Source organism: Hypanus sabinus, chromosome 22 (assembly GCF_030144855.1).
Source record: "Hypanus sabinus isolate sHypSab1 chromosome 22, sHypSab1.hap1, whole genome shotgun sequence".
In the NCBI taxonomy this organism is placed as follows: domain Eukaryota; kingdom Metazoa; phylum Chordata; class Chondrichthyes; order Myliobatiformes; family Dasyatidae; genus Hypanus; species Hypanus sabinus.
In genome coordinates, this window is record NC_082727.1 from 48853975 (window position 1) to 48880424 (window position 26450).

The window sequence follows — 26450 nt, forward strand, 5'->3', positions numbered from 1 at the left end:
TTATCAATGTCTTGTACAATTTTAACATTACATCTCAACTCCTATACTCAATGCTCTGATTTATAAAGGCCAACACACCAAAAGCTTTCTTCACCACCCTATCCAGATGAGATTTTACCTTCAGGGAACTATGCACCATTATTCCTAGATCACTCTGGTCTACTGCATCTTCAACGCCCTACCATTTACCATGTATGTCCTATTTGGATTATTCCTACCAAAATGTAGCACCTCACACTTATCAGCATTAAACTCTATCTGCCATCATTCAGCCCACTCTTCTAACTGGCCTAAATCTCTCTGCAAACTTTGAAAACCTACTTCATTATCCACAATGCCACCTACCTTAGTATCATCTGCATACTTACTAATCCAATTTACCACCCCATCATCCAGATTATTAATGTATATGACAAACAACATTGGACCCAATACAGACTCCTGAGGCACACCACTAGGCACTGGCCTCCAACCTGACAAACAGTTATCCACCACTACTCTCTGGCATCTCCCACCCAGCCACTGTTGAATCCATTTTACTACTTCAATATTAATACCTAACGTTTGAACATTCCTAACTAACCTTCCGTGCGGAACCTTGTCAAAGGCCTTACTGAAGTCCATATAGACAACATCCACTGCTTTACCCTCGTCAACTTTCTTCGTAACCTCTTCAAAAAAATTCAATAAGATTTGTCAAACATGACCTTCTATGCATAAATCCATGTTGACTGTTCCTAATCAGGCCCTGTCTAGCCAGATAATTATATATACCATCTCTAAGAATACTTTCCATTAATTTACCCACCACTGACGTCAAACTGACAGGCCTCTAATTGCTAGGTTTACTCTTAGAACCCTTTTTAAACAATGGAACCACATGAGCAATACTCTAATCCTCCGGCACCACCCCCATTTCTAATGACATTTGGAAATATTCGTTCCAAGTCCCGGCTATTTCTACACTAACCTCCCTCAAGGTCCTAGGGAATATCCTGTCAGGAACCGGAGATTTATTCACTTTTATATTCCTTAAAAGCACCAGTACTTCCTCCTCTTTAATTGTCATAGTTTCCATAACTTTCCTACTCGTTTCCCTTACTTTACATAATTCAATATCCTTCTCCTCAGTAAATACTGAAGAAAAGAAATTGTTCAAAATCTCTCCCATCTCTTTTGGTTCCATACATAGCTGTCCACTCTGATTCTCTAAGGGACCAATTTTATCCCTCACTACCCTTTTGCTATAAATATAACTGTAGAAACCCTTCAGATTTATTTTCACCTTACTTGCCAAAGCAACCTTCTTTTAGCTTTTCTAATTTCTTTCTTAAGCTTCTTCTTACATTCTTTATATTCCTCGAGCACCTCATTTACATCATGCTGCCTATATTTATTGTAGATATCTCTCTTTTTCCTAACCAAGTTTCCAATATCCCTTGAAAACCATGGCTCTATCAAACTTTTAACCTTTCCTTTCAACCCAACAGGAACATAAAGATTCTGTACCCTCAAAATTTCACCTTTAAATGACCTCCATTTCTGTATTACATCCTTCCCATAAAACAAATTGTCCCAATCCACTCCTAAATCCTTTCGCAGCTCCTCAAAGTTAGCCTTGGTCCAATCAAAAATCTCAACCCTGGGTCCAGTCCTATCCTTCTCCATAATTATATTGAAACTAATGGCATTGTGATCACTGGACCCGAAGTGCTCCCTAACACATACCTCCGTCACCTGACCTATTTCATTCCCTAACAGAAGATCCAACACTTCCCCTTCTCTAGTTGGTTCCTCTATGTATTGCTGCAAAAAACTATCCTGCACATTTTACAAACTCCAAACCATCCATCCCTTTTATAAGATGGGCTTCCCAGTCTATGTGTGGAAAATTAAAATGTCCGACAATCACAACCCTGTACTTACTACAAATATCCACTATCTCCTTGCAAATTTGCTCCTCCAATTCTCGCCCCCCATTAGGTGGTCTATAATACACCCCTATAAGTGTTACTACACCTTTCCCATTCCTCAATTCCACCCAAATAGCCTCTCTAGACAAGCCCTCTAATCTATCCTGCCAGAACACCGCTGCAATATTTTCTCTGACAAGCAACGCAACACCTCCCCCTCTTGTCCCTCCAATTCTATCACACCTGAAGCAACAAAATCCAGGAATAATTAGTTGCCAGTCACAACCCTCCTGCAACCATGTTTCACTATTAGCTACAATATCATATTTCCATGTATCAATCCATGCTCTAAGCTCATCCACCTTTTTTATAATGCTCCTAGCATTAAAATAAATGCATTTAAGAAATTCTCCACCTCTTCCTCCGTTTATCCATACAAAGAACTTTACTGTCTTCTTTTTCTTCCTTCTCCCATACATCTGCCCAATTATCTATAAATAAATCTGAAGCCCTCCCTCCTGCACCATGTCTTCAGCCATGTGATGATCTTACTATTTCTTACGTATTATCTTACTATTTCTAAACCCACCTCAATCCTGAGATTGCTGTCCTTTAACTTGGCACCTAGCTCCCTAAACTCACCTTTCAAGACCTCCTCACTCTTCCTACCCATGTCATTGGTCCCTACATGGGCCACATCTGGCTGCTCACCCTCCCTCTTGAGAATACTGAGAACTCGATCCGAGATATTGCGGACCCTGGCACCAGGGAGGCAACAGCCCATCCGGGATTCTCGGTCTCTTCCACAGAACCTCCTATCTATCCCCCTAACTATCGAATCCCCTATCACTGCTGCTCTCTTTTCTCTCCTTCCCTTCTGAGCTGAGAGTTCAGTCTCTTTAGACCAAGAGTGAGAGTGGTTTGAAGGAAGAGATGCAGACATACATCCTAGGGGAGAAGGATATTTGTATGCCCAGCTTGACAGTTTTACGTTTTGCCAATGAATGTCAAGTGTTACTGATTCTGAGTATAAGTAAACAGCAGAGATATTATCTTGAACAATAACCTTTTCTTTATCCAATACTTTTAGCTTGAATCAAAGGAGAAATGGAGAGAAGTGAGAGAGAATTACAGATGCAGAAGAAAATTAAGAGGGTGAAATGAGATGGATAAAATTGCTCTCCTAGCAGTCAACATAGATGCCATATGTTGAGTGGCCTCCTGTATGGTTAGGAGATTGATATATTACATGGTGTGAACTATTCTGTCTGAGGATGGTTTCTTTGAAGATGGGGGCCTCAGGAGGAAGACAAGTTGTATCATTCACTCAGCTGGCTAAACAGAGTTGCAAAAGCATCAGGCCTTTTGCAAATGCATCTTTGGCATTTACATGCTGGCTCCAAACACCTAAAGTCTCTTCCACCTAGATGTTTCACTAACCACCACTCTTCATGACTAGATGTCAAGGACTGTAGAACAGCAATTTCCATGTGACTGGGTGGAGCGAGTTGCTGATTCACTATGCCAAGTCTATTATATAGCAATACCAACTGCCAAATTTTTCTAGACACAACCAAAGTGATTTAGAAATGGGATAAACCTATCTCCACATCATTAATATAATGTTGGAATACCACACACAAATGAAGTTTCACTTTACGTGTAACTTGATCTGCAAAAAAGAACTTTCAAACAAAGAAAGCAAAGCTGTGAGAGGTATTTCAGACCGCTAAGTTTACCTGTAAAGCTTTCATCCATTTCTTTGTCCTTCTGTCTCAGTGAAGCAATTCTTGTTAGACGTGGGGGTTGTCCGGTTGGTTTTGCGTTGTTAGCTTGCAATTTGCCAATGACTATTGTTGCTGGAGAAGCAGCATGGCCAGTACTAAAATGATCTTTCACTAAACAAGTAGGCATCTGTTGGAACAACAGTTAATATTTTTTGTTCCACAACAGTAATTAAGGATATTAAAAATGAAAATAAAAAGAAAATAAACTGAACTAATGATATTAAACTCAACCAAGACAAATCATTTCTATAATTTTACCAAATTAGGCAGTCAGCCGAGGCAAGTCAACTCTTTTGAGCACTATTCAAATTAAATTTAGGAATTATTAGCCATGCATCATTATTGTTGTTTGCATGCTAGTGAAAAACTTACAACTTTCAAGGAGGTGACATTCTTGACTCGTTTGCGCTTTACAGCAGGTTTCTTCGCAGCATTCCGCAACTGTGGTCTTACTACTCCTTCCTTCACTACCTGTGCCCAAGACTTTTTCACTAAAAAGAAATTGCAAATATTCAAAGTTTAAAACAAACTTTTAGGTTCAATATTTAGGTACAAATAACATACTATCTCAATTCCAACACTTAAATTACATAACATTTCACAAAAAGCCAAGTTTCCATGCTAAAGCACTGAGTGTCTAGTTTGCTGCAAATAATTTGTTCGACACAAGATCAAAAATAAAGACAAACAATACAAAATGCATATCCATGGTCAGTTGGAAAGAAAAAAAATTTAATTTAAACAATTATATTTTCAAAATATCTAGAAATCACTTTATTGCCATAGCAAGTTCAGTTAATCCTAATTATGTGTGTTTTCACATATTAGAGTTGTGTTTTGTGAGCATCAAGAGATAGTTTCTCTGTTGAAGTAGAAACATACTACTTTCTAACCACAATAAGTAAAGGTGAATGACATCAAAACAAAATTGTCTCAAATAAATATATGCATACTGCCAAATGAAAGCCATTGACTAACAGGACATTCGTGCTTAGTTGCTCAGTGTCACGTAATCACAATTTGTGATATAATGAAAGCATTTTATAAATTGATTGCATAAGCAAGAGACTAAAAATAATCATTCTTTATAGTCATCAGTAAAGGGGAAAAAATGCAATTATTTTCTGAAAGTATTGGTAAATCCAGTGAACCAGGGTCTTGTTTGTAACACAAGTGGGAAGAATATACCCATATAACATTAAATCTTTTGGACAAACTATCTGGTTCTTAAGCAATAGAAATCCTAAATTCTCAGACAAATGAAAGAATTATTTTTAGTCTTCCCTGTTATACTGCCAAACCTATCCATATAGATATACAAGCAATTTACCTGACCATTTATCTCATTAATGAATTTAAATGACCAATCAAAATTGGTGCGTTCAGAATTATGCCAAGAAATAAGAGCCAGAATAAAGCAATATCTATCCAAAATTTACAATTTGTCTGTATAGCAAAGGGTAATTTAGTTTAACAAAACTAAAATATTTCATAGATATACCAGGGCTCATACAGAAAATTTTCAAATAAGAAATAAGTAGGTTCTGATGTTAAAATAATTGAGTGGTTTACATACATTCACTTTGCCAAAAGGAAAATGATTAATCCTGAAAGAAAGGATGCATTCACATGGTCTTGGAAATTCCACATTTAAGAAGCTCCCTGTGAATATGATGCAACACTGAGTTGCAAGTAACAATACATTGATTCTAGCTTAAAAAGCTCAGCCAAAATACTACCATTTATTGAAGATAAATATCTAAAGCAGTTGTTTATATCAGTGTAGCATGATTAAAAATGAAGGAATCATTCAGCTGCCTTGCATTGATTCTTGAGCACATTAACTTTAGAACACAATAGAAAGGATAGAGAAATACTATTCTAACCCATTATTCCATTAAAATGCTGCTTGAGGCAATTCTTCTATATAATTTTTGCCAGCAGAATTAAAATTAGTTGGAAAAACACAAACCAAGCATAGTTGGATAAAATCTGTGACCTAGAAGCACAAGTATTTTTCAGTATTCCAGTGAAAGTATTTTGAATAATGTTTTATACATATAATGCTTTCTAAAATCCTTAAGACATGCTCTCCGCATTAACTAATCCAAACTATCAAAAATAGTAAGCACATTTCACTTATTGTACAAATGTTAATTTTCTTGAATCATTTATAGAAGTCCTATGCACAGGGCTCCTCAATTTGACAATTTCAATTGAACTCTAGTAACAGTAAAATTACAACAGATATACATTATTACCTGTAACCAACCAATTTGAACAGTTGCAATTGTTTACCTTTGTGATTTTATCACAGGAATTCGGACAATTCATACCGTCTTTAATACAATATAAAATTAGGAAAAGCCGTACCCAACAAGTTGCCAACTGATGCTCCACTGTGTCTCCTGGACTGTATTTCTGCAAGAAGTGAAACACTTTTTCTGGCGCTTTTCCTGGAAACTTTTTTCCCAGAAATTGATTTCTGATGAGATGGATCCAATTGTGCCAAACTGACAGACTTGGGTGTAATATGAGACTTCACAGACTGAGGCAAAGTGGGAGGTGTAGCAACATGAGAAGTGGAGAAACACCCACTCAACTGTGGAGAACCAAAGGAACCAGCAGTAATTGGATGAGACATTCTACTGGACAAAACAGTAGATGATGCTTTGGAATGAGGAGACTTCTTGGTATCCGATGAGGAAATCTTCCTTTGTGAAGGAATTCCTGACACAGGTGAACTCTTAACATAAGGAGAGGAGGGCAGTTTTGCTGAAGAATTCTTAACACTAGGTGATTGCTTGATAGCTAATGAAAAGGATGGCTTGACTGAAGGTGACTTCTTTGTAGTTGACTTTATGCTAGTTGTTAACGAAGATGCCTTGCAAGGTGATATTTTGCTTTTCTTAGGAGAGGCACTTGCTGAAGGGTTATTTGACTTCACAGAACTTGTATAATTTTCACTTTGTTCACTGCATTCCTTAAACAAAAGGATAAATATTGTTAATTAAGGCAAGACAAGATTAAATAAAAAAATTGGGAAAATATAATAGAAATCATGCAATTAAATTTAAAATACAATAACAGGAATAAGGTAAAGCCTAAGATTATTATGCCCATTTCCATGCTCTGTAATCCCTTAGGACTGTACTCTGGATGCAGAAAACTAATGTCCTACAATATTTTGATTAGAAGCCTGACAGCTGGTAAAAATGAGGGTTGATATATGCTGACAGTAAAATTTGTACTCAAATTTAAAAGTTTTGCAAATAAATGTTAACTTGGAAAAGAAGCACTGCATTTTTAAAAAATTTCATCTGAATCTATTGAAATCAATGGGATCCCAGACCCTGTGCAAAAGATATTCCAACATGATCCAAGAGGCAATTACGCAGTTTTGTATGTGGTGAATATGAGCAGCTTCTAACAAGAATTGACCTTCCTGGTTTTCTGCAATTTACATCAAGCACTCAAAAGCCTGCAGTTTCAACAGATAAACCATAATATAGCCAGTGAGTTGCACCTCAATATTCATCTCACAAAGTAATATTTTAACAATAATGCTAACTTCAGTAGAATGTAAGAACCAAATTCTGCAGCATTGGAATGCTGCTTATTTAAACTCCATAAGGCAATTCAATCCAATATTTTTAAATGACAGCTCAATAGGAAACATTTTCTTCACAATAGTAAATAAAAAATTTCCCAAACTTATACCATTTATCTTGAACTAGTTGGAAAACAATTTATTGCATTCAGCTTTCCATGTATTTACATGATGTTTGAAGAAATTGCTTAATTATCAGCAGACTCGTTGATACTTTCCTCAGCAAAGTAGGAAAATTAAATGAAATGTCAACCAGATTAATTGGCAGCTTCTATTTCTATGGTGGGACACCAAAACAAAATAATTTTCAAATGACTGGACCTAGGCAGGAAATTACATGTTACACAGCCTACCTGCAATCAACTTAGGTAAAAACATCCTGATCTTCAGAAACTACTGGAGCTTAGAGCATTATGAAATCCATTTCACATAATTATCAATGAAGAGGATCATTGTCCAATACAAAGTGTCTTTAAACTAACAATTATGAGAAATTATTACTCATTTCTATAGGGTAAACCAAGTTTGTTTTAAACCTAAATTTACTGTTAACTGAACTTTAATCCAATATGCATATGCCATGACAGTAATATAAAGTGTCTTTATTTGTATGTTTTTTTCTTTTTACAACTTCAACTCAAAACTATAAATTTCCACACCCAATAAGCAACTGTTGTCATGCTAAATTCTTGCCACAAGGTGGTGATCAACATAGTTGTACAAAATGTTTATTATTTTAATACCCTTTTAAAGACGCTGGATGGTGCTGTGGGGAACAAGAACAATGCTGTTCTTTACAACACCATTAGTGAAGTTTTACATGGTAAGACAATGCACTTTCTAGTGATTAACTGCCAAATGAACTAGCAGGCCACATATGGAAGCAATTCAGATTCTTAGTATCACCATTCCATACATATTATGCAATTTTTTTTGGAAATGGATCAGACCACAACAATTTAGACACTGTTTGACTTAATGCATTATCCACAAGCTTTCTGGCTGAGCTTTCATAACACAACCATAAATGCACATTGATAGTTACCTGAATTGTACGTGTGTGTATCCCTATAATGGACGTACGTTTCAGCACTGCACGTGGTGCAAGATGAAATGGTGTGCACACTCGTGTCGGAGTACCTCCCTTTCGCAGAGGAGAGCATGGTGGCATAAGCTTGTCGAATAGTTCTGGACTTAAATTTGCGCCAAAAGAGACTCTCTTTCTCTTTAAATCTGCACCATCAAAGTTTTCATTTTCACTTCTGCGCTTTTTGGATATGTATTGGACATCTAATGGGAAAAAATAAAATGAGATACTATTAAAAACAAGAAATGATTTTGTAGTTTTAAAATGTAACTTTGCAATATATAGTTTAATTACAATGTTGCCAGAGAAAATGAGGAAAAACTTTTTATATAAAATTCACCTCATGTAATGAACAGTAACGCAGCACATTTGGTGCATTACAATACATCAAGTTCTCAGCAAAATGTCAATTGTACTCAAAAGGAATGTCAATCACAACATTTAAGAAACAGGAGTCCTTCATTTGGGCCATCTTAACCATGTCAGTATCAAATGGCAAATGATACCAGTTAATTCATTCTTTCCAGGTTTGCACTAAATCAGCCACCAGCTTCTCAATAGTTATCACTACGTATGAGTGAATTTACAGGATTGGTTGGATGAGCAGTTCATTTTACATGTATTTACTCAGTCTTTATTATGTACAGCTGATATAGAGTAATTTCAATCTTGCCACTTAACTAGAATCAGTTTTATTTTCAACATCAAATACATTGTTTTGATGCTTTACTTATAATTGACTATATTTTCAAGCATGAAACTGAATCTATGTGAAAAAACTTCACAGGCAGAAAACTAATCTTCAACTGATGGCATGTATTATACAGTGCTAGACAAATAAATTTTTCAACCTATCAAGTTTTTACCAGTACAGTTATTCCCTGAGTTACAAACGTCCAACTTACGGACAACTCATACTTACAAATGGATTGCCATAAAGCCTATTATATTAAAAATTCATTGGCTCAAGGAAGGAGAACGCCGTCTACCATTTTAAGTCGGATCACGTTGCCGTTAACACCATATTGAGTGTGTAACCTTGCATTTGGCTTAAATTTTTCCTAGCATGATTCACCCTGACCCCCCCCTTTTCCAGTCAGTAGCGCCCCTACTTGTCCCATTTAACCTGTCTCAGTGTGGGTGGACTTTAGGACCCAGGGGAGCTCAGGACTCACCACCCACAACTGTTGCTGAATCCGCAGTGTTTCTGTTCTGTTGACAGACGCGGTAAACGAGTTAAAGTTACTGATCGATAATTCCCAACTCGGGTTTAATTCACTCTGTGATGAAGAATTTGTTGCGAGTAGGGGTTGGTTCAATTGTTTCAAGGTGAGGGCAAATTAACATAATATTAAAGTGTAAGGTGAAGCAGCGAGTGCCAGTGTAAGTGCTGCAAGTGATTTTCCTGAAATGTTGAAAAATATTATTGAGGGAGGTTATTTGCCAGACCAAATATTTAATGTAGATGAGATTGGCTTATGCCTAAAAGGACCTACATTTCGAGAGAAGAAAAAATGCACCAGGACATAAGGCATCGAAGGATAGGCTAACCTGTTCCAACTTGTGTACAAATCCAACTTAAAGACAGAGTTAGGAACCCAGGAACTGCCTGTATATACGTTCAAAAACCCAGAAATACCCATTTTTACTAATCTCATTTCCGAACACTTAGTCTGCAGATAAACTGCAGTTTAGAAATTGTATTCCTTGGGCTCAACAGAAAGGAATTTCATAATATCTATATGATAAGGGGGATATTTTTGCCACAATCTTCAATTCAGAGCTAAAAATTCCATCTGAAATTATAGCAGATTATTTGTTGTTGGTGAATGGATCAACATCTGCAAATAAAAACTTACTTAATTCTTCATCAAGCATAGTCATAGGTGCCACATGGCTTCTTCTTATGAGGAAATATTTACTTAACTGTCTAGAGGGCCATTTGGTGAAATGGACATGACAAACAATTTGTACAGCAACTCACTTTTCTCAGATTGTTTGTTGGTCAAGTTTCCATGTGGACTTCCAGATGTCCGATCCTTTCCCTTCAAGCTTTCTACTTTGGTGCTGTCCTTATCTTTATTACTTTCTACCCTTTCACTTATCTGAAAAGGTGAAGAGGGAGAGGAACTACCTTTCAGTGTAGATAAGTTGGATAAAGGATCTGAAATCTCTGTAGTTTGCTTATTTTCTTTACGTAGTGATGATCTACGTTGATTTCTGGGGGAGTCAACATGCTGTTTTTCTAACAATTTATCTTCAGACTCAGATTTGACTGCCTGCCCTCCTTGAGCATATACAACTCCCGCATTTCTGTCATGTAATGATGATCTACCATGCCTTTTGGGTGTGTTAGTCTTATCTTCACTTGCTTTATCTTGGATGCATCCCATGTTGACTAATTTAACTTCACCACAGGATTTTGCAATTGAAGGTTCAGAAACATTTGTAAATTCAGTTTTCTCTGAGTTATTATCTGTTGCTTCCATTTTACCACGTAAAGATGGTCTGCCATGTCTTTTGGGAGTATCAACCTTTCCTTCATCTATTTTAGCTGCAGTGCACCCCACATCAACCAAATTATTTTCCACTTCTGACTGTGCAGTTAAGTATTTTGATACATGTGTAATTTCACTTTGCACTAATTGATCAGCTGCAGCTTCCACATTTTTGTTACGCAATGATAGTCTGCCACTTCCTTTAGCAGTGTTGACCGTTCTCTCGTCTATATTAATTGCCATGAAGCTCAGGTCAACAGAACTATTTTCCTCTTGTAAAAGTTCAGTTGAAGATTCCACATTTGTAGATTCATTAATATTTTTATCACCCACATTTTTATTATGTAGTGATGATCGTCTTCGCATTTTGGCGGTGTCACTTTTTTCCTCACCCATTTTAACTAACTTGCTGGCTTTAACATTTTCTGTTCCCGATTTTGCAACTGAAGAATCAACATTTGTCAATTCAACTTGCTTTGGATCAATATTTGCACTATCCACATTTTTAATACATAATAATGATTGGCTTCGTCTTTTGGGGGTGTCGGCTTTCTCTCCTATATTAACTGGTATGAGTCCCAAGTTGACTGTATTACTTCCAATGCTTGACTTTTTAACTGATGTTTCCAAAACATTTGTTGATTCAGCTTGCTTGGAATCAATATTTGCACCACCCACATTACTATTATGTAATGATGACCGTTTTTGCCTTTTGGGAGTGTCAACCTTTCCCTTGTATGTTTTAACTGGCATGAGTCCCTTGTTGTCGCTATCATTTTCCATTCCAAATTTTGTAACTGAAGATTCCAAAACATTTGTCGATTCAACTGGTTTTGAATCAATATCTGCACTTTCCATGCTTTTATTGCGCAATGATGACCGGCTTCGTCTTTTGGTTGTGTCAATCTTCTCATCTATTTTAATGGGCACAAAACCCAAATTGACTTTATTACTTTCCATGCCTAATCTTGCAAACGAAGATTCCAAAATATTTGGAACTTGCTTTGACTCAATATCTGCATCACCCACGTTTTTATTACCAATTGCTGCTCTGCCTCGCCTTTTGGGAGTATAAACATCTTCTTCATCTTTTTTAATGGGTGTACATTCTGTATGAACTAAATTATTTTCCATCCTAGATTTCACAACTGAAGGTTCTGAAAACTTGTTAGATTCAGCTGGTTCAGATTTAACATTTGCACCTTCCACATTTTTGCTTTGCGCTGACTTTTTAACCAAATCTGAGTCTTTTTCCACCGACGGTTCAAGAATATCTTCAAAATTCTTTGGAGCTGACTTGCGATTCATAAATTGGCTCTTATGTTTTCCTTTCGGTGTTTCTTTAGTTGCCTGATCATTTCTTAGCTCTTTCCCTTTTGCACCCTTTGTTAAGGATGTTGTTGGTGTAACCTTTGCAACAGAAGTTGGCTGTTCTGTGAATTTATTTATCTCCATTTTGTTTTTCTTAGGAGTGTTTATGTCAGCAGTAGATGCTGAGAAGGCTGCATTTGTAAAATCTTCAATTAGTAGAGGATTCAATTCCCTCATTTCTTCATTTTCATCTGCTTTTGCCAACATTTTCTCTTCTGGTCTAATATTACTCATTCTCCTTGACATTTGCCCATTTGCTGATGCCCGAAGACTTTTACCATTTTGAGAAATTGTGGCATTGGATTGCTTCGCTGGAATGCATGTTTGCTTTATCAAGTCTGCACTGTTTTCTTCAACTGATTCAGACATATCAACTTTGTTTGATTTAGTCTGAACTGATTTTGTGGCCTGTTGCTTGACCATTTCATAAAGTTTGGTAAAAGGTGATAAATTGTCTGAATCTGTAGGTTTCTCATCATTAAGTAGCTTTGTGAAACTTCTTCTGTGCTGGTTCTGTAAACCAGGATCTTCCTTTTCGTTTGGGGTAACCTTTGGAGATTTTGTTGATACTCTTAAGCCTTTATCCACTTTTATCTTATCTGACAAGAAAACACAAAATTTGAAAAGGAGACTGTAAAGTTTATGGCCAACTGAAATTCAAATTTAAGAAGGTCAAAGTACAAGATGTTTCATTTTTCTTTATGTAAACTGAAGAATTAACTAGTTCTTGAAATGCATTACATATATACAAGACATAAATTAATAGTGTACTGTCTGAAAAACTTGTTAAGTTATAAGTAACTCCAAATCACATTACTTCCTGATATGCACTACCGGTATGTCCCATCTCCAATGCAATGCGGGAAAAGTAACCTACCTAACCTTGAAATTAGCAGCTATCAGGAATAATAATTAGCAAAAAGTGAAACACTTTTAACCATAAACTGTATCAGATTTGCTGGAACTGGCAGTTAAATAAATTTAGCCTTAGTATATTTAGTTAGAACAGTATGAGCTGTACTATATAGCTGAAGGGGTTGCAAGCATCGAGTCAAAAATATACACAATTATTACTGAAAGAAGGCAGCATTGTTTCTCCCATGCAAAATTTACAAATGGACATCTTCAAACTTTCTTTTGGATGGATCTGTTCTCTATTCTCTAACTGAATCTTTATAGAAAAATCACCTTCAACTAAAAAGTTAAAAGTATTCCCATCTAAGAGCAGTTGCTTCAGTATTTAAAGAACTTGATAGAGGAAAAAGTGCATTTGCTTACAGTTCATCCACCACTTTAAATTTTTATCCTTTATAATTAACACTGCCAGACTTCATTAAAAATTGCTTAGAGGGTGCACAAAAGCAAGCTATTAAAAGTTAAACCAATGATCACCAACACCTGGAATGTCTTGACAATAGTGGAAGCTTATCACGTGAAATCTTCACATCACCCCAATCTAGATACACAATGTCATTTCTTTATTACGGAGTCAAAATCCAGGGGAAAAAAACCTCCTCTTAACAGCTCTATGAGAACACTTTAAGGTTACCTTGTCATGCAGGTGAACCAGATAATTCACCACCCAAAGTGGGTAGCAAACAATGATCTGAAATTGTATTACAAAAGTGACTGTGAATCAGATGTGCCTGAAAAGCCACATTCAGTGCACAAGTTAATGCATTACTTTGCTATATACTGTACAAGAAATACCAACCAGATTTATGTTCACTCGAAGGGGACTGATCATTAATGGAAGGCTGTGAATCACCATCTACTCCCTGCTGAACATGAAGAACCTGTTAATTCAAATATAAACATATTAAGAATATAGGAAAAAAAATGAGCTGAGCAATGAGAATTGCGACATTTCTAATCATTGAGTGTAATTTCCAAGGTCCTAGTGTTTTAGAAGCAAGAAATAAATGAAAAACGATAAGGCCAAAATATTAATCTATGTAAAAAATAAAATCAATCAGAAAAAAATATTATTTCTTAAACAAGCACTTATAAGTGCAAGATGTAGAATATCCTCAATGTCAGTCCAGAATTTCCAACAAATTGTCAAATAAGTAAAACCTAGGAATGATAAATTGACAAAGAAATGAGCAGGGAGCAGACTTTATTACTAGATTTACATTAGTTTTAAATTTGATAGTAATTTAGACAAAAGGACTCAATTCAGAAGGCATGGAAAGAAGAGAGTATTACCTGCAAGTTAAATTGAATGCAAAGTACACGGCTGTATTTAAGAAAGGCAAAAAAGAGAAAACAAAACTTGACTTAGAATTTGAAGTGAACTATGAATTCTACCGAACTCACCACCAACAGCAGATATAATAGAAAGTTGAGCTACCTAGTAATTTTTTGAATGTATTCAAATCTATAGCTTCTAGATACACTGAGTAGTAATAATTAGAGAATGCCAACTTAATACTGAATTATCTACAAATTTAGTTTTAGATTTTGCTTACAAGACCATTCTTCTGGCACCACTCTACTTCTCATGTCAAACGTGCTTCCATGGTGCTCTGAAGAAACTTAATTGAACTTGCATACTGGCTACAAGGGAAGGTGAATGGTTATAGATACTTCAGGGAAAACTTCCTCCTGCCATCAGTAGAGCTCTTTGGAAGTACTTTTTATTTTGTTGATGGCATACAGCACAGAGATGGTAAAGGAAATAAATACTTCAGGTACAAAATAATATATCCATCAAGCAACTGACTATATTCCAAAAAGTGCTGCCATTGCACTTGTCAGGAGTGCAAAAATTGGTTACACTCTCAAAATTTGTTGCTGATGTCAGAAAGGCGTCATTCTCAGAGGCACGCTCAAGTGCTGACCTGCCCTTAGCCGATACTTGTACATCAAATTAACTTGCTGAACAAAGACAATGTCCAAAGATATTGGCATTAAGCCGAAGCAAGAGGCTGAGTGTGAAGGACTAAAGATATCTCAGAGAGAAGCCATTTTTTTTTTACTGATCAGGGAAAAGAGGCTAGACTGCGCAAGCATGTGATGTAGCGTGCCAAAGGTTTAGAAAGGAAAGGAATTTTTCAACTATTTTTTTTAAATCGAAGCAAGAGGCAGAGAGTGAAGGACTAAAGACATCCAGAAAGATGTCTCTTTTTTTTCAAAAAAAAAACTGATCAGGGAAAAGAGGCTAGACTGCTTAGGTGTGTGACAGTGCGCCAAAGGTTTAAAAAAAAAGACTGCCATATACAGCGGCCATCTTCAGAGTGGGATGGGTTTGGCATGAACAGGCAGAGGCAAGGGTAGGTTCCAGTAAGTTTTAGAGTAGAGAGAATGTCAGGCAGGATGTTGGAATGCTCCTCTTACAGGATGTGGGAGGTCAGGGAGACCTCGGGTGTCCCTGACAACAACACCTGCAAGAAGTGCATCCAGCTGCAGCTTCTAACAAACTACGTTAGGGAACTGGAGCAGGAGCTGGATGACCTCTGGATCATTCGGGAGAACGAGAAGTTTGTAGGTAGTAGTTTCAGGGAGGTAGCTAAGCCAACAGAGCAGCACACAGGTAATTGGGTTACTATCAGGCGAGGGAAGGGGAAAGGGCAGGCAGAGCAGGGCTCCCCTGTGGCCATTCCCCTCAACAACAGGTATACCGATTTGAATACTGTTGGGGGCGGGGGGGGGGGGAGGAGGAATGGCTTACCTGGGACAAGATGTGGCAGCTGGATATCTGCCATCGAGTCTGGTTCTGCAGTGAAGAAGGGAGGTGGGAAGAAGAGGAGAGTGGTAGTGATAGGGGACTCGACAGAGGTACAGACAGGAAGTTCGGTAGTCGTTACAGAGACTCCCAGATGGTTTGTTGTCTCCCAGGTGCCAGAGTCAGGGATGTCTCTGATCGCGTGCACAGCATTCTGAAATGGGAGGGTGAACAGCCAGATGTCATGGTACACATCGGTACCAATGACGTAGGAAGAAAGAATGAGGAGGTCCTGAAGAGTGAGTATAGAGAGCTTGGTAAGAAGTTAAAAAGCAGGACCTCAAGGGTGGTAATTTCAGAATTGCTACCTGTGCCACGTGCCAGTGAGGGCAAGAATAGGATGCTCTGGAGGATGAACGCGTGGCTGAGGAACTGGTGCAGGGGGCAGGTGGAACTTGAACAAGAGAAACGGGATACACCTGAACTACAGGGGGACCAATATCCTTGCAGGGAGCTTTGTTAGTGCTATTGGGGAGGTGGGGTTAAACTAGATTTGCAGGGGGATGGGAACCAGAGTAGATAGTGGAGTGGGGGTGAAAATAAATGATGTTAAAGGTTCATGCAAAGTCACAAATAGAAGGATTGTGTGTGGTGGTAATAATCTTCTGAGGTGTGTCTATTTCAATGTGGGGAAGGCTGGCAAGCTGAGGCCGTGGATTGACAAGTGGAATTATGACATTGTAGCCATTAGTGAAACTTGGCTACAGAAGGGGCAGAAGTAGCAGCTTAATGTTCCAGGGTTCCAATGTTTCATACGTAATAGAGGCAGAGGGATGAAGGATGGGGGAGGGGGTGGCAATGCTAGTCAGGGAAAATATTACAGCAGTGTTCAGGCAGGACAGATTAGAGGGTTTGTCTACCGAGGCCATCTGGGTGGAGCTGAGAAACAGGAAAGGTATGACCACATTAATGGTGTTGCATTCTAGACCACTCAATAGTCAGCGAGAATTGGAGAAGCAAATCTGCAGAGAGATAGCAGACAACTGCAGGAAACAAAGTTGTGATAACAGTGGATTTTAATTTTCCACATATTGATTGGGACTCCCATACTGTTAAAGGTCTAGATGGGTTAGAGCAGTGGTTTGCAACATGGGGCATACGCCCCACGGGGGGTAATTTGATTTTTAAGGGGAGCAATTCAAGAATGAGTTATTAACAGTGAATTTTTTCTAGTAAGTCTGTGTGAGTATGAGTCTGTGTGCGAGTTAATACATATGTGTATATACAGTATGCATACATAAAAATACTTGTGTGTATGTACATGTGTAATTGCGTATGTACTGTATATATAGTGTATCACCATCAAATGGCTTTCATAATTAAATTAATGAATTGACTGATGTAGGAAGGAAAGAATGAACAAGTCCAAATGCGTAAGAAACTCGTACGAGGTTGCGCCAATGCTGCTTTTTGCAGTAGCTTAGATTTCTTGGTGGTGTGAAGGTCATCTCTTTTAAACGGTGTATCTGTCTTTGTATGCTGTAGAAACGAATCGGCATTGTTTTATTTATTTATTATTATTATTTTAATATCAGTTAATGTTCTTTTTTTTTACAATTTCTTAGTAATTTCTTCCTCAGAACTTTAACAGTCCATTGGTTCTTTTATTTTTCTCTTTCATTTTTTTTGTAAGCTTGTTTAAACCATGTTAATGGTCTTTTAGGCTTCCTCCAGGTGAATAGGAGTTCACTTTTTGAATAATAAGAATTATATATCACCACAGGGGGCATCAGGATTTTAGAGGTGATTAGGTGGGGCATGGCCAAAAAAAGGCTGGGAACCACTGGGTTAGAGCTTGTAAAATGTGTTCAGGAAAGTTTTCTAAATCAACATATAGAGGTACTGACTAGAGAGGATGCAATATTAGATCTCCCATTAGGAAACAAGTTAGGACAGGTGACAGAAGTGTTTGTAAGGGAACACTTTGGTTCCAGTGATCCTAACACCATTAGTTTCAAATTGATCATGGATAAAGACAGATCTGGTCCTCCGGTTAAGGTTCTAAACTGGAAAGAGGCCAAATTTGAAGAAATGTGAAAGGATCTAAAAAGCGTGGATTGGGACAGGTTGTTCTCTGGCAAGGATGTCGTTGCTAAGTGGGAGACCTTCAAAGGAGAAATTTTGAGAGTGCAGGGTTTGTATGTTCCTGTCGGGATAAGAAAGTGAAATAAGAATACGGAACACAAAATGCTAGCAGAACTCAGCAGGCCAGACAGCATCTATGGGAGAAGGTAATAACGACGTTTCGGGCCGAAACCCTTCATCAGGAGTGTAGTAACATGAGATAGTCGAGGGGGGGATAAGAAGTGGGGGGAGGGATAAAGTAGAGAGCTGGGAAGTGATAGGCTGGAGGGAAATGGGCTAGGGGGAAGGTGGAGAATTATGGGAAATAAAAGAGAAAGAAAGGTAGGGCTGGGGGGGGGGGAGAAGAGATTATAGTGAGGGGGGGGGGGGGAAGAGAGAGGGAAAGAGAACCAGACTAAAGTAATAGATAGGGATAGGAGTAAAGGTGGGGGGCAGGGGTATCAACGGAGGTCAGTGAGTTGGATGTTCATGCCGGCAGGAAGGAGGCTACCTAGGCGGGAGATAAGGTATTGCTCCACTCAGGCCTCAATATTTTAAAGGTGAGGCCCTCTGATTTAGAGCACTGGTCTTGTCGAACCACGAGTTTGTGAGTTCAAGCCCGACTGGAGCCTCAATATTTTAGCCTACTCTGAAGAATACAGAACCTTGGTTCTCTAGGGATAATGGAACTCTGATAATCAAGAGTATGACAGGTATAGGAAACGGAGCAAATAAGGCACATGAGGAGTATTAAAAGTGCAAAAAAATACTTAAGAAAGAAATCAGGAGGGCTAAAAGAAAACATGAGGTAGCTTTGGCAATCAAGGTGAAGGATAATCAATCCAAAGAGCTTCTACAGGTATATTAAGAGGAAAAGGATAGTAAGGGATAAAATCGGTCCTCTTGAAGACCAGAGTGGTCGGCTAAGTATGGAACCAAAAGAAATGGGGGAGATCTTAAATGGTTTTTTTTTTGGATCTGTATTTACTAAGGAAAGTGGCATGGAGTCAATGGAAATAAGGCAAAAAAGTAGTGAGGTCATGGAACCTATACAGACTGAAGAGGAGGAGGTGCTTGTTATCTTGAGGCAAATCAAGAGTAGATAAATCCCCAGGACCTGACAGGGTATTCCCTCAGATCTTGAAGGAGACTAGTGTTGAAATTGCAGGGGCCCTGGCAGATATATTTAAAATGTTGGTATCTACAGGTGAGGTGCCGGAGGATTGGAGGATAGCTCATGTTCTTCCATTGTTTAAAAAAGGCTCTAAAAGTAATCCAGGAAATTATAGGCAGGTAAGTTTGACTTCAGTAGTAGGTAAATCATTGGAAGGAGCACTAAGAGATAGGATCTACAAGTATTTAGATAGACAGGGACTTATTAGGGAGAGTCAACACGGCTTTGTGTGTGGTAGGTCATGTTCAACAAATCTATTAAGAGTTTTTTTGAGGAGGTTACAAGGAAAGTGGATGTTGTCTACATGGACTTCAGAAAGGCCTTGGACAAGGTACCGCATGGGAGGTTAGTTAGGAAGATTCAGTCGCTAGGTATACATGGTGAGGTACTAAATTGGATTAGGCATTGGCTCAATGGGAGAAGTCAGAGAGTGGTAGTGGAGGATTGCTTCTCTGAGTGGAGGCCTGTGACTAGTGGTGTGCCACAGGGATCAGTGCCGGGTTCATTGTTATTTGTCATCTATATCAATGATCTGGATAATATGGTAAATTGGATCAGCAAATTTGCTAATGATACAAAGATTGGAGGTGTAGTGGACAGTGAGGAAGGTTTTTGAAGCTTGCAGAGGGATTTGGACCAGCTGGAAAGATAGACTGAAAAATGGCAGATGGAGTTTAATATAGACAAGTATGAGGTATTGCACTTTGGAAGAAAAAACCAAGGTAGAACATATAAGATCGGGCACTGAGGAGTGCAGTAGAACAGAAGGATCTGGGAATACAGATACAAAATTCCCTAAAAATGGTGTCACAGGTAGATAGGGCAGTAGAGAGCTTTTGGTGCATTGGCCTTTATAAGTCAAAGTTTTGAGTATAAGAGTTGGAATGTTATGGTGAGGTTGTATAAGGCAATGGTGAGGCTGAATTTGGAGTATTTTGTGCATTTTTGGTCAGCATATTACAGGAAGGATATTAATAAGGTTGAAAGAGTGCAGAGAAGGTTTACAAGGATGTTGCTGGGACTTAAGAAACTGAGTTACAGAAAAACCTTGAAAAGGTTAGGACTTTATTCCCTGGAGTGTAGCAGAGGGGTGACTTGATAGAGGTACAGGCAGTCCCCAGATTACGTACAAGTTCCATTCCCGAGTCCGTCTTTAAGTCGGATTTGTACGTAAGTCAGATCAAGTACATCGGGTATTATTTAGCGTCAGTTAGTCAAATGTTTGTCTTAGTATATAGTATATATTTTACCTTTCTATGCATATAAAACACTTAAGAAACGCATGTATTCCAATAATTAAACCACTACATTGCTTAATAATAATTGTAGCTTTCATCGGGGCAGGGCTTTTCACATGCTCCATTATTCTCACTTTATCTGTTATCCTTTAAAATTGTTCTGATCGTTGACCGATTGTAGCCTAACGCTTTTCTAATGACCGATGGCGTTTCATCTCTTTCCAAATGCTTTATTATTTCCACTTTATTTTCAATCGCGATCGCTTCCCATCAATGTAACAGAAACACTGCGGGCGTTGGGTCCCGACCTCCGCTGGCTCCTGAGGTCCACTGGGTTCTAACAACCACTGCACACCATCAACAGAACAGAAACACTGCGGGTGGCAGGTCCCTAGGTCCGCCAGGTCCTAATGACCACCGCACTGAGACAGGCTGAATGGGACAAGTGGGGGCTATGCTGGGTTTAGGTATTTGATCATCCACAATATTCCGCGTGGGAATTTAAACCGGAGGTGGCAGCGATCTATCATCTATCTATTTATTTATTTATGCGTGCATGCATTTATTTATACGAGGTCACGTTGCGAGCTCGATATCAACCCAGCACGGATGGTACAGGAGCAGTCTGTCAGTGGATCAAACTCGGAAACCTCCGTTCTCCAGCCCGGCGCTGATCTCACTGTGCCACCAGCCGACTGGAACGGGGGTGGGTGCAGGGTCAGGGTGAATCTTACTAAGAAAATTTTAAGCCAAATACAAAGTTAAACACTCAACAGTGTCAAAGGCAGCAACTTAAATGGCAGACGGCGTTCTCCTTCCTCGGTTCGTAAGTACCAGTTGTCAGGAAGTTGGACGTTCATAACACGGGGACTACCTGTATATAAAATTATGATGGGTATACACAAGAGTGAATACAAACAGGCTTTTTCCACTGAGGTTAGGGGAGGGAAAAAAAAAAAGAGGACATGGGTTAAGGGTGGGTGAAGGGGGAAAAGTTTAAAGGGAACATTGGGGGAGTGCTTCTTCACACAGAGTGGTGGGTGTGTGGAATGAGCTGTCAGATGAAGTGGTAAATGCGGCTCACTTTTAACATTTAAGGAAAACTTGGACAGGTACATGGATGAGAGGTGTATGGAGGAATATAGTCCAGGTGCAGGTCAGTGGGACTAGGCAGAAAAATGGTTCGGCACAGCCAAGAAGGGCCAAAAGGCCTGTTTCTGTGCTGTAATGTTCTATGGTTCTACTTACTAGCTCTTAAGGATCTTTTTTGTTTACGGCAAATGATCATTGCCTAGCGCTTGTGCCATGCATCAAAATATGACTGGATATCACCCACACCTTGCTATATGCAAGAATTGGATGCTCCATCTTTTGGTGAATTCCAATTGCATAGTACTTTTTCAATAAGAGATATTCCCACTAACCTTACACAAGTTCACTCATAAAATAATTAAAGATAGTTAAATGTTGGAAAGTGTCCTGATAAACTCCTACAATGATGTGTTGGAGTGGAGAGAATGATCTCCTACCACTATCCTTTGTGTAATACAAGTTGCCTCCTCCACTTCTATTCCCATTAACTTAACACAGGTCACCATGCTGCCTCCTTGATAACAAATATTGTCACTGAAAGTCAGGTTCTTTGCTCAGGTTTGAACAAAGTCTGGTACAAAGTATTCAACATTACAGTTTTGGTGAATAAACAAATTGTGGTGAAATGGAATTCACTTGACTGTCCCCAAGTCCCTCCAATGGTTCGAAAGTACCATACCATATTCCCTTCTATAATGTAGTGTTTTCTTCACTCATTGGAAATATTCCCTGTAGCTGGAAGACTTGGCTTAGATTGTGTTAAATCTCTCAAATAACACATGCTGCACCTTATACCAATAGCAACGACTATTATTTTTCCAGAATTTTTTGTCCATTTAATTCTCCTCGAGAAAGTGGGTGCAAATGCCTTTCTGGAGCCAATGCAGACCATGCAAGAAGGTACAATACATCAGCATGAAACACTGCCAAAATTAACAGTCAACTTCCACACAATATTACACTGAAAAATATATTCAATTTCATAAGTGAAGATTTTAATCTTGTGGTATTCATATAGACAAACAGGATGAACCACACAATTTTTATACACCAGCATTCCTTGGTCAAGATCCAAGGAAATGGCTCATGCAATCATGCGCTGTCAAGTTGTGATAGAGACTACAAATTCAAATTGGCTAATATCTTGTACTTGAGCCTCTGATTGAGTATGCCATCAATACTCCCAATGAGTCAGTTAGCAACTATAGTACCAGGCCACTTTTGTTCAGATTATTTCTGTAGGACCAGCAAAAGATGAATGTAACCTCAGGGATTACATTGTGAAGTCAACTTGAGGTCTGGGCTGGCACAATCCTGAAAAGCCCCAATGCTTTTGACAGAATGACAACTAACACACAGGATACTAAATAAATTCCTTTAAGCTTGTGTCCATCAGCCCCCCCCTGCCCCGCCCCCACTGCATCATTTTACACCATCTGGTGATTAAGCAGAAATCTATTGTAACTTGAATTGGCTCAGTGTTACTCCATTACACTACACTTCTCGAGATTACAGTTTACTTCATTGAAAGGGATCCAATATGGCTGATGATAAATAATTAAAATCAAAAATTTTCAGACAAAGTACCTTCTCCCCTCCACCTCAGTTAATTAACCAGTCAAAAGTAATATTGGTATAAGAAGGGAAAAAAAAAATCAAAAAATTTTAATAGAAAACCTACAGCTCAATACAGGCCCTTCGGTCCACAAAGCTGTGCTGAACATGTCCTTACCTTAGGTTTACCTAGGCTTACCCATAGTCCTCTATTTTTCTAAGCTCCATGGACCTATCCAGGAGCCTCTTAAAAGACCTTGTATTTCAGCCTCCGCTGCCGGCAGCCCATTCCATGCACTCAATACTCTGAGTAAAAAACTTACCCTGATATCTCCTCTGTAACTACTTCCAAGCACCTTAAAACTCTGCCTGCTCACACTAGCCATTTCAACCCTGGGAAAAAGCCTCTGACTATCCACATGATCAATGTCTCTCGTTATTTTGTACACCTTTATCAGGTCACCCCTCATCTTCCATCACTCCAAGGAGGAAAAGCCGAGTGCACTCAACCTACATAAGGCATGCTCCCCAATCCAGACAACATCTTGGTAAGTCTCCTCTGCACCCTTCCTATGGTTTCCACGTCCTTCCTGTGGTGAGGCGACCAGAATTGAGCACAGTACTCCAAGTGGGGTCTGACTGGGGTCCTATATAGCTGCAACATTATCTCTCGACTCTTAAACTTAATCCCATGGTTGATGAAGGCCAATGCACCGTATACCTCCTTAACAACAGAGTCAACCTGCATAGCAGCTTTGAGTGTCCTATGGGCTAGGACCTCAACATCCCTCTGATCCTCCACACTGTCAAAAGTCTTATTATTAATGCTATAATTCTGCCATCATATTTGACCTACTAAATTGAACCACCTCACACTTTCCTGGGTTGAACTCCATCTGCCACTTCTCAGCCCAGTTTTGTATCCTATCAATGTTCTGCTGTAACCTTTGACAGCCCTCCATACTATCAACAATACCCCCAATCTTTGTAACATCAGCAAATTTACTAACCCATCTCTCCACTTCCTCATCCAGGTCATTTATTTAAAAAAAATCACAGAGTAGGGGTCCCAGAGCAGATCCCTGAGACACACCACTAGTCACCGACCTCCATGCAGAATATGACCACTCTTTGCCTTCTGAGGGCAAGCCAGTTCTGGATCCACAAAGCAATGCCCCCTTGGATCCCATGCCTCCTTACTTTCTCAATAAGCCTTGGTCAATAGTCTTTGTACACTACAGTTCCTGTACCCTACCATCCTTTCTGTCTCATTGGAACCACAAATATCTATTTGCCACTTTTCTTTTGTATGTTTCCCTCAGAACATGTTTCCAATTTATGCTTCCAAGTTCCTGCCTGATAGCCTTATATTTCCTCTTACTTCAATTTGCCCTGACTTGTCTGTTCCTATCCCCCTCCAATGCTGTGGGAAAGGAGTTAGAATTGTGATCACTATCTCCAAAATGCTCTCCCACTGAGAGACCAGACATCTGACCAGGTTCATTTCTCAGTACCAGATCAAGTACAGCCTCTCCTCTTGTAAGCTTATCTACATATTGTGTCAGGAAACCTTCCTGAACACACCCAACAAACTCCACTCCGTCTAAGCTCCTCACTCTAGGGAGATGCCAATCAATATTTGGGAAATTAAAATCTCCCAACACAACAACCCTGTTATTATTACACCTTTGTAGAATCTGTCTCCCTTTCTGCTCCTCAATGTCCCTGTTACTATTGGGTGGTCTATCAGAAACACCCGGTAGAGTTATTGACCCCTCCCTGTTCTTAACTTCCACCCACAGAGTTTCCGTAGACAACCCGTCCATGACTTCCTCCTTTTCTGCAGCTCTGACACTATCACTGATCACAGTGCCATGCCCCACCGTTTTTGCCTCCCTTCCTGTCCTTTCTGAAACATCTAAAGCCTGGCACTTGGGGTAGCCATTCCTGCCCCTTCACCATTCAAGTCTCTGTAAGGACCACAACACCATTTCTCCAAGTGCTGATCCACTCTCTAAGCTCATCCACTTTGTTCATAATACTCCTCGCATTAAACACATTTCAAACCATCAGTCTGAATGCATCCCTTCTCTATCACCTCCCTTTCAGTCCCCAAGCTTTCTCTATTTGTGAGCCAACCTCCCTTTCCTCTGTCACATCAGTTTAGTTCCCACCCTTCAGCAATTCTAGTTTAAACTCTCCCCAATAGCCTTAGCAATGTTGGTACCAATGACATAGGCAAGAAAGTTTAGGGAGTTGGAAGGAGGCCGAAGAGCAGGACCTCCGTGGTGCAAATCTCGGAATTACTCCCAGTGCCATGAGGTCATGAAGGTCAGAACAGGAAGATAGCGCAGATGAATGAGTGGCTGAGGAGATGGTGCTGGGGGAAGGGTTTCAAGTTCTTGGTTCGTTGGAGCATTGCGCATATTCAAATAATGCCTTGGGGAGGAGGGGGAGGAGGGGGAGAGGGGGAGAGGGGGAGAGGGGGAGAGGGGGAGAGGGGGAGAGGGGGAGAGGGGGAGAGGGGGAGAGGGGGAGAGGGGGAGAGGGGGAGAGGGGGAGAGGGGGAGAGGGGGAGAGGGGGAGAGGGGGAGAGGGGGAGAGGGGGAGAGGGGGAGAGGGGGAGAGGGGGAGAGGGGGAGAGGGGGAGAGGGGGAGAGGGGGAGAGGGGGAGAGGGGGAGAGGGGGAGAGGGGGAGAGGGGGAGAATGTTTGCTTGTCAAGATGAACAAAAATGTTCATATCTACAATTTATCCTATTTCTCTAGGAACTTAATTGGAGTCACAACAGACTACTATTTTGAAGTTTTCATAGATGCAGCATGCAGTCTAAATCCTAGATAACCTCCTATAGGTTCATGATGCAGTGTATCTTAACTGGTAGCATCACAGCCTGGAATGGAAAGACCAATGGCCGGGATAGGACAAGTATGCAGAAAGAGGTGGATAAGGCCCAGTCCATTAAAGGCAAAGCCCTCCCAGCCATTGAACCATTTACCAGGAGCACTGCCACAAAAAAAGCAGCATCCAACATTAAGAACCACCCCCCCCCCCCCCCCACCCAAGGCTCTCTTCTCATGAGGGACAGGTGTCTTGGGTCTCATGTTACCAGGAGATCAGGAACAGTTACTACTCTACAACCACAAGGCTCCTGAACCAGCACGGATAATGTCACTCAACTCAACTCTGAACTGATTCCACAACATACATTCATTTTCAAGGACTATACAACTCTTGTTCTCAGTATAATTTATTTGCACAATTTGCCTTTTACTCGTTGGGGGTTTGTCAGTCTTTGCTTTTGTATAGTTTTTTCACATTTATTGAAAAAAAAAG

The 26450-nt window shown here is 39.5% G+C and overlaps 1 protein-coding gene across 1 annotated transcript in view; it reads right to left on the minus strand.

The window, feature by feature from the left end:
- Positions 1-26450, minus strand: part of mki67 (marker of proliferation Ki-67) — a 52141-nt gene that overhangs the window by 18510 nt on the left and 7181 nt on the right. Inside the window, exons 6-11 of the mRNA XM_059947679.1 lie at positions 13981-14062; positions 10382-12865; positions 8356-8600; positions 6074-6683; positions 4073-4191; positions 3653-3827 (exon numbers count right to left, since the gene is read on the minus strand). Coding sequence (XP_059803662.1) covers positions 3653-3827; positions 4073-4191; positions 6074-6683; positions 8356-8600; positions 10382-12865; positions 13981-14062 — 3715 coding nt within the window. The remainder of the gene's footprint in view (positions 1-3652; positions 3828-4072; positions 4192-6073; positions 6684-8355; positions 8601-10381; positions 12866-13980; positions 14063-26450) is intronic.